Source organism: Phalacrocorax carbo, chromosome 14, assembly GCF_963921805.1.
Source record: "Phalacrocorax carbo chromosome 14, bPhaCar2.1, whole genome shotgun sequence".
NCBI classification, from domain to species: domain Eukaryota; kingdom Metazoa; phylum Chordata; class Aves; order Suliformes; family Phalacrocoracidae; genus Phalacrocorax; species Phalacrocorax carbo.
The window spans coordinates 11,031,088-11,040,553 of record NC_087526.1 but is presented as its reverse complement, the minus strand read 5'-3'; the positions used below and the strand labels follow the sequence as shown (position 1 = coordinate 11,040,553).

General features: G+C 51.8%; 1 protein-coding gene across 1 annotated transcript; it reads right to left on the bottom strand.

Moving 5' to 3' along the window:
- Positions 1-7,254: 7,254 nt before the first annotated feature.
- Positions 7,255-8,899, bottom strand: TP53RK (TP53 regulating kinase). Its single transcript, XM_064465695.1, has 2 exons — positions 8,491-8,899; positions 7,255-7,988 (listed from the first exon to the last, which is right to left on the bottom strand). Exons 1-2 carry the CDS (start codon positions 8,861-8,863, stop codon positions 7,510-7,512), a joined length of 852 nt encoding a protein of 283 aa, XP_064321765.1. The 5' UTR covers positions 8,864-8,899; the 3' UTR covers positions 7,255-7,509.
- Positions 8,900-9,466: the final 567 nt, after the last annotated feature.

Sequence of the window (9,466 nt, the reverse complement as noted above, 5' to 3'; positions counted from 1 at the left end):
TTCCCCGCAGCTTTGGCGCCCGCCGCCTTTGCAGGAGGGGTTCGGCAGCAAAGGGGGTTCGAAACGGGTTCAAAAACTCTGGCAGCGCGAGAGCTCGTTTGGTTCGACCATCTGTGTATTGTAGGTGATAAAACAGCATCTGGTTGTGCTAATAATGCAGGCTAAATATAAAGAAATAGCACAAGTGATTGCTAGGAAAAAACCACCCAAATGCAGCAGTTCAAAGATCTGGTTTTCTTCTCAAACATTTCCCCTCCATGGACAGAAAGAGTACGGAAATGCACATCCTTAAAAACTCAGAAGCATAAGAAAACCAGGGAGCTGTGATTGCTTTTGACAATTCCATTTGACCCAGAGGTTTGCCAAGCTGTTTGCAATGCCACGTGAATTTTTTTTTTTTTCATTAAAAATAAGTGAACACAACCAAACAAAAGGTCAGTGGCACGAAGCGGGATAGAGCCATGGGAAATACCAGAAAAGCAGAAGGCAAAGTCTTGGCTGACACAAGTGTGAGCTCCAGCAAGCGAGCAGCATATGACCATACCCTGGCTGGCCTTAACATAATCAGGCCAGACCCATGCAGTTAAGGATGCTTCAATCATGAGTCAAAAAGAATACACAAAAGGTGCCAAGTTCTAACTCTGAAGGCACATTTTCCTGGCAGGTCTGCCCTGCATCAGGGTTGTCAGAAAGAAAATGGTAGAGCGTGTGGGGCTGGACAGGTTCTCCTCCCCTGTACCGAGGTAAATCTCAGCGCGCACGCTGCAGAGGTTGCCGGTCTCCGTCTGACTGTGGAGAGCCCAAGCAAGAGGCACACATCACAGGAGACAGAGCTGATACACTGTCAAGTTGAGCAAGAGATCAAAGTCAGGGGAGCTGGATTTTGTCTCTGCTTTTTGCATCGCCTGGATTCTCGCAATTGGAGGCTAAATGAAGCTGAGTTGTGAGGAGAAAAAAGGGAAAGCAAAATAACCCCCTGACTTAGTACTTCACCAGCATCCTCTGAGTGCTTTAAAACATATTCAAAACCTGGGTGAGCTGATATACGAAAGATGTATAAAAATCATGTTCAGCAGAGAAACCTTTCCCTTTTCACAATTAATCAGCTCTCTGGAGAATTACTACCTCCAGACAGGTCAGTCCTAGAGCATCAAAGAAGTTGGAGTCAAATGCATCGGATAAAAAAGCAGACCCCACTGAGGGAAGCCCTCTTCCGATTATAAAAGCCATGAATCACTGGCACAGAGGGAACAAGAAACTAGAGAGGAAGAGTGCGGTAATACGGTAATACAATCAGCATTGGAGACAGGACTGTACTCCTGTCTGCACAGACTGCTCTGGGTGTGGATCCTCCTCCTCTGTTCCCCTCCCTCTCCTTAACAGCATATCTGTAATTTTGCACAAAAAGTAACAAATCGGTTAATCCCCACAGCCGTCCCAGGCAGGGGCTAAGGGGTGACAGCATCACCACTGCGGCTCTTTTCAAATAGCGGAACAGACACAAAAGCTTTTGCCGGGCACTGCCAGGGGCCGCTGGCAAAGCGAGGATCCGGCATCCGCCTGGCGCCCAGCCCCAGGGCTGCCCAGCCCTACTGGCAAAGGCTCCCTCTCTTGGGGCCCGAAGCAGAGCACAGAGCTGACTGAGAGAAAGCTATGGGGAGTTTTATCTTGCCTTTCTTTAACTGCTCAACAACACGAATAAAAAGTTATCATGACAAAAAAGAAAAGAGTATGAGATTCCTGTGCTGCCTTAATGGGCTATGGTAGCGTAACCTGCTTTATCACTCAGGTAGTGATGCATGATGGAGATGATGAGCAGACGGATGGCTGAAGACCCGAAAGCAAAACTGAGGCCATCAAAACAACACACCTGCTTAAAACAGGTTCAGCTTACCCAATATACCCACCAGCCAGAGAGTGGGTGCACATGTATGAGTGTGTGCCAGGTGCTGGACCAAAGGAGCTCTACAAAGGTTTTTCTCTCAGAATCAACCGTTTAAGTTTAAAAAAAGCTTCAAAAGAATAATAAGCCATCAATGCCACAGTCTGTTCTTTCTCTTACAAAGATACAGACCTCTGCCAGGACAGAGGGCAAGGGGGATGGGAGCACCTTCCTCCTCCAAGATGTGAGTGATGTCCCTGCCTGGACAGCCCGTTCTCCGATCCCACCCAGCCCCTCTCGGCTTGGCAGATGCTGGGCTCAGCCTTCAGTGCTTCCCAGCCGAGTGTGTTGTGCGGGAGCTTCACGCTGGTTCACTCAGCCTTCCAGGACTTCAGCTGGGAATTAATGTTTAATTTGTTTGCTTGTAAACTGTGTTTCTACCAGCCCCATTTCCAGTGCCAGCAGCAGCCGCAGCTGCCCTTGCTGTGCCTCTGCTGTGCTCTGTGGCCATCACTGGGATCAGACCTCACTCTGCTCCTGAGCCATTACTCTCCATTAATTACAGAGTAAGTTTAGCTTATTGCAAAAGAAAGAGGTGCTGTGTAGTGTCCAAAGGGACCGCTGCGGGACACAGGTTGTGCTTGGGCCAGGGAGAGGCTTTATTTATCTGTAGTGACCCTCACATAGTGAACTCTGGGTTACAAATGAGCTTTTATGCGTTTATTGCACTAACTTGGTTTCCTATCAGCACTGATGGGAGAGGAGGGTTGCAAAAGGTTACCATCTTGCAAAACCAGAAAATATCCATTTCCTGCAGACATGAAGGCCTAGCCTAAAAAAAAGTTTACTCAAAAAAACTACACCTTATAGCTTGTATGCACAGTTTTTACATATACACACAGTAACTGGCGGCACAGAGCAGCCACTGTCCAAAAGTCACGGTAACACCATACCCAGATTATGCAACTGTATTTTCATTCCTGTTTCTTGCCATACTAGTGTGTGTTTTCTTTCACGTCTGTTTTCCCTCTTAGTGCTTCTTTAGGTCTACAGCTCACATTTATCTCCAAAAGTCCCCTTACTTCAGTTCTGCACTTACAGCATCAGTGGGCAAACCAGAACTTGTCATTACTGCCAACTAAAGTCAGGCTGGTAACCCTGAGCTGGCAAGCTGGCTCCCCACTCCCAGGAGAGAAATCACTGGTGATGGTCAGACACCAAAATAAACAAAAAGGGCAACTCCATCGATAACCAGCAATTCCCTCTGAAATCGTAATGCTGCAAGTTCTGCTGATGAAACTACTTTGTTACTTTTTATTCCTCTTTCCACAGCTTATCCACACATCCCTTGTGCTTGTGGCACTTATGGTGGTACTCAGGTGTGGAGCAAGATCTGGCAGGTGCTGGGAAGCTCCTGGAAATGGTGCTGTTCCTGGCAGGCCAGAAGTTGGTTCCCTGAGACAACAACTCATTCTTAACAGCAGAAAGATTCAAGTGATAGAAAGACCCAGAGTGACCAGCTGTCCCTCCAGCACGAAGTTATAAATATCTTCTGTTGAAAGAACAGTCTTCCCAAATACGACTTTTGCAGCGCTAGCGATGGTGGCAGAGAGACCCCCAGTGGCTGGCTGCAACACAAGCGGTCACCCTTCACACCCCCAGTGCCTCTCGGTGCGCCCCGGGAGGCAGGCGGCAGGGTTTTGGGGGGCGATGACGGCCAGCACAGCCTTTGGGGCCGCTGTGAACAACCCCTCTGGGTAAGCCGGGGCAGGGCATCACCGCTTGTCCCGGTGTCACACGGAGCTGTGACCGTGCTAGGTGCCCGGACCCGGACCCTGAAGAGGGTGGGAATGCCCACTGCGCTGCTTCGGCCGCTGGTGGAAATACAGAACAAGACCGACAGTTGCTCTGATTTAAAAAGTAGTTTGGGTTTCTAGCCTAAACCATCATTTGCCTCTTTCCAAAGGTTATTGTTTCAATTTCACTTGAAAAAGTAGGTTTTATTTTATTGGTTTTCCTTTTAAACTCAAACAATCTAAACTGGGTTGCAAGGCCTTTTTACAAAGTCAGACCAAACCCTGAAAGAATACTGGTGGCTTGAAACTGTATTTGCAGCAGATAAACTATTCATGTAAAAAAAAAAAAAGAAAACAGGAGTCCTATTTTCCATATGAGAATGCATGCACACATTGGATGTCAAGCCTGAGTCTTAATAATGCAATGGCAAATTATATCAATAATAATAATAATAATTCAGTGTTGGTTATGACCATGCAGGTGCACTGAAAGCTGACACAGCAGCAAGCCAAGCTATCCTCAGGCAAACCAAGACTAGAAACTCCACCTGCTTTGCGAACCAGCCAGGGAATCAGTGGTTTTCATCCAAGGAGCTGCTGCCACAGGCACAACCAGTGATACAGCTGAGGATGCAAGATGCGGGGTGGATACTTTGCAGGTCCAGAGAGTCCCCTTTGCTGGACATGCACCTGCTATGATTTTTCCACTCTCAAACAGCAATAGCTCAGCATTCACTACAGCAATCATATAGACACATCAGGCCAAACAAGCGGAAATATCAACAAGCTGTAACACAGATGTGCAAAGAGTAACACTTACATAACGAAGTGGAGTTTTATCATGCAGTGAAAAAGCAAAACGTTTTGCTTTTCATTACCAGTATTGTTCTGCATTGTTTTGAAGCTCCATCACAGAGCAGATTTCAGCAGGCCAATTCAGGAGTCCCTGCTGGAAGGCCAGTCCCACGCAGCAGCACCCCAAGAGGGCTGGCCTCGCCACAGGCTGCTGACCCCAGCTTCACTGCAGGGCTTCATCTCAGAGCACCACGCCGGCCATAAAAACTTGCAGTTTTGATCAGCTTTGTTTCTACTCCATGGTCCCACAGGGAGAGCTGCACTTCAATAAACATAATGATAGTTAGAAACAGACTTCTTCAAAGGGCTTTACAAACATAACTCAATCCTGGCATCACCAGGAGACAGTAAAAGCGGTGTTTGTACAGATGGCAGATGGCAGGCAGGAAGGTTAGGCGTGCTGCCTCCCCTCAGCGGGTCCAGGATTCAGGGCTCACATCAGGCCTTGTTAGGGGACTCATTAGCTCACATCCACCTGCTCCCCCCATGCCACGAAGCCCGGCTCCAGCAGCCCGCAGGCCACCCCGGGCCACCTGGGGTACACCATTTTAATTGACCATGTGCTGCCTGGGCTGTGGCATTTGCTCTCCAAGCAGGTAGGAGAGCACACAGCAGCAGCTCCTAAAGGCCCACTGCTCCCTGCATGGAAACATGGCTCCTTCTTCTGTGCAACCCCCCTGCAGCGCTGCCTCCAGCTCTGGGGTCCTCAGCACAAGAAGGACATGGACCCGTCGGAGCGGGTCCAGAGGAGGCCACAAAAATGCTCCGAGGGCTGGAGCACCTCTCCTGCAAGGACAGGCCCAGAGAGTTGGGGCTGTTCAGCCTGGAGAAGAGACGGCTGCGGGGAGACCTTATTGCAGCCTGCCAGTATTTAAAAGGGGACTACAAGAAGGATGGGGGCAACCCCTTTAGCAAGGCCTGCTGTGACAGGACAAGGGGTAACGGTTTTAAACTAAAGGAGGGTAGATTTAGACTGGATAGAAGGAAAAAATTTTTTACTATGAGGGTGGTGAAGCGCTGGAACTGGTTGCCCAGAGAGGTTGTGGAGGCCCCATCCCCAGAAGCATTCAAGGCCAGGTTGGTTGGGGCTCTGAGCACCCTGATCTAGTTGAAGCTGTCCCTGCTCACTGCAGGGGGTTGGACTAGATGGCCTCTAAAGGTTCCTTCCAACGCAAACCATTCTGTGATTCTTGCCCCCAGCCCGGGCTGCGGCATGCGCCATGCAGGGCCGAGCACGCCTGGGACACCCAAGTGATAAAAACAAAATTCACACCAGGAACACGCAGGGAGGCCAAAGCTGTGGCTGGGCGGTGGAACCCGGGGCCCCACGCCGGGGCCGGGCACTCGCCCAGGCGGCTCCTCTGGCAAGAGGTGAATGCACGGCGGGCACCAGCAGCCCGCAGCGCTAGGACACTTGCGCGGACGCGAACCCGCGGCTCTGAGCGTCGGGGGCGGCAGCGCTGCAGCGGCGCCACCGGAGAGAGTGAACCAGCAGTCCACGCGGCGCATCGTGGTGCCGCCTACCCGCCCCCACGGCCCTTCCCTCCTCCAGCTCCCAAAACGCACCCCGGCTCCTCTCCCCATCCGGGGTCCCCGCTCCCCGCGGCGCCCGGCGAGAGGGCTCCCGGGCAGGAGAGAGCTCCTGCCAGGGCTCGCTCAGGTTGCTTTGCTTTCAATGGAGGCGGGGGGTGGGAAAGACGCCCTCCACCCGCTTCTGCCCCGCCAGGCTGAGGGCAGAGCTGTGCCCGCCGCAACCCCCGCGCCGCTTTCACGGCTGCTTTTTTCCCTCCGGATGGAAGGAGCCGTCTAGGAGCGGTATGTCCGTGGCTGTGGAGAGGTGAGGGACACTGCCCTGCGGACGGGGGTTCCTGCAGGGTTTGCTCCCTCTTTTGCACAAGCGTTTTCAGAGCACCAGTGAGAGCGTAAGGGAACAGAGGATATTCCCCGACGGGCAGAGGCTGCCCAACACAGCACATCGCTCAGGGAGAAGTGATGTTTCTTTCAAATCATTACCTGAAGTAGATGGCAAAGCTGATGTGCTCACTCAGCACCCACCTTCCACCCCACTCTGCTCGTAGCGCAGAGAACTGGTTATCCTCCAACGCACCTACTGTCAGGTTTGTGAACCTTTCCTATGGGCCATCCTACGTTGACGCTATTAGATACAGTAATCCAGAAAATCAAGTAACATAGTGAAAACGTTACCAAAAAACGCCGTACTACTGCCCACCTCTGCCAATCGCCCACCTAGGCGGGCAACCACAGTACAAGCAGTCCCATTTATAAAGCCCCTAAAAAACCTGAAATTTGCAGCAGACTTCTTGCTTAAAGTGGAAGTTTCTCTGCAGAGAACTGTTCTTGATTAACAGTTTTTATATTTGCTTAAGGAAATACTACAAAGTTAAAAAAGCCAAAATTACTACTGGAAGAAAACAAACCTGTCTTATGTTTAGCGTTCTATTTCAGCGTTGCCCATGTCCTGGAATTCAGTCCTCCTAAATATTTTCAGATATGTAGAGCCATTTATAATGGATTTAAATGCTTTTTTGTAAAGTCTTCTGAGAAAAAGAACACCTTTTTTTTTTCTTAATTACCTTTTGTAGAAGCTCTGGTATCCCCAGTTCCTCTTACCTCCCCCTAACTCATGGTCCACAGGCTGAGAAAGACTACTCAGTACAATTCTAACCACATGAAGAGAGTGAGTGGAATGACACTGTAAACTACTTTTTAGAAGAAATATTTAATATTTAGAAGAAATATTTAGAAAAGTGACCCTTTGATGCTTCTCTCTTGTCTGTGCTCCCATCTCACAATTACTTTTATTACTTTATGACGCTTACACTCATTCAAATTTATTTATTTGAAGACACAGTTATCAAAATAGTGATCTCTGAAATAAAACCAACTGGAAGTATAAATAACCGTATTCGCAAAACCTAAGTACGAATATTTCTCCATCCCTAAGCCTGTTCTTTTCTACCCAATCATGGACCTCTTCCTTCCCCTTAGTCGTACTTCATCCAGCCTTTTGATCACAGGACCGGATTTCTTAGATGTAGCCGCATAGGTCTTTAGCAGAGTTTTAAACATAGCTTCAGTATCTGGATGAGCACTAAGGAAGGCCTTTTCCAGAACATACAGATCAACTCCTTTATCCTCTGGAAGACCTGAAATAAAACTGAGTCCAAAGTCTATCAGCACCAAGTCCAGCTTCTCCATGGGTGGTCGCAGAAGTATATTGGAAGTTGTAAGATCCCCGTGTATAAGATCTTCATCATGCATTCTTGCTAACAGCTCACCCATCTTCTCTGCTAAGGTAAGGAGGCTACTGGTATCATTTCCACTCTGTTGTACGGAATTAATATGATCTTGAACAGTAACTGAGTCTACAATATCTTCAAGATATATGGAGTTGGTGACATGATCCACGAAGTAGACCACTGGAGCCGGAATCCCTGTTTAAAAGAAGACCGAATGAAATGCTAACTGTTAACTTACAAGATTTTCCAACTTTAACAACAAAACACAACCAATACAGGTCTTAACCATAAACACCGGTCAAGATCATGTCAGCCACCGACAACCCACACCTTGGAATTCCCCCTGCCAACCCCTGGTCTCCAACCTATGCTGCACCAGCCTCCAGCCTTACACCTAGTTGGCAGCTCGAGCTTGGTAACAGGACTTAACAGGAGGGTCCTGAGACGCCCAGAAAAAGCCACACGGACTTTTCGGCCGAGAACAACCCACGCTTTAGGGGAGCACCCGGCAAAACTGGAGCAGGTTGCCCCAGTGTGAGAAGAAACCACCTGCATCCTTCAAGATGAGGCAGGAAGGCCGCCAAGCGGCTACGGTTTGCTCTAAGGGTCGCGGAGAACCGTGGGGTGCCGGAGCAAGGGGGCCCCGGGGTGCCCGTCCCGCCGGGGAAGCCCCGCCCCACGCCGCCCCCGGGCCCACCTGCCCGCCGGCACCGCAGCAGCGACCGCGCCTCCTGCGCCGTGCGCCGCCGGCTCAGCCGCTCCTCCAGCGCCGGGTGGCGGTACCGCTTCGGGATGCGGAGCTTGGCCACCGCCGCCCGCCCGAGGAAGAGCCCCCGGTAAACGCGGGCCTCGGCGCCCTGCTGCACCAGCCGCAGCCCGGGCAGCGCTGGCGGCGGCGCCTCGGCCACCACAGGGCCCGCGGAGCCCGCCTCGGGCTCGGGCATCGCGGGGCCCGCGGCGCTCGCCTCGGGCTCGGGCTCGGGCCCGGGCCCGGGCCCGTCCATGGCGGGTCCCCCGGCCACGGCCATGCCGGAGCTCAGGCCGCACGCCCCAGCCTCGGCAGCCGCCATCACAGGGCCCCGCAGCCACACGACGCATGCGCGTCACGCCTACACTTCGGCAATCTTCGTTAGCGCTCGCCGGAAACAACCGAACTCCGCTAAGCTTCGCTCCGCCCCCCGTCCCCCGCTTGTACCGCTCGCGCTGCCCTCCGTATAGCGCGCCCCGTCCCTCTCCTCCCTGTTCTTGCTGCTCCCGCGGGTGCCTCGCCCCAAAACCCTCTTTGGGCTTCCCTCATAAGTCCTGCTGCCCTCTGCTTACCTCAGCCGTGCTGGGAGATACTGAGTAGCGGCAGGATGGTAGTTCTTGTGGACGAGCTTGCCCCAGCCCCCGCTGGGGTGTTTTCCTGTGGTCCTGCCAGTGCAAGAGCGAGACCCGCCGCTGACCCAGGGTCTGCAAGCAAGGCACTGGGTGTGCACCTTCCCGAGGCAGCAAGCAGGGTCTGCGATCTCCCCACAGTGCTCCCAGCACCACCTAAGAGCTGCCTGCCAGGGCATCGCCCCCAGGACATTGCACCCGGGGCATCACCACCGGGATGCTCCACCGCCAGGGTATCAGCACCAGACTTCACCACTGGGACTCCACCACTGGCTTCTGGACCTTCATGTGCCAAA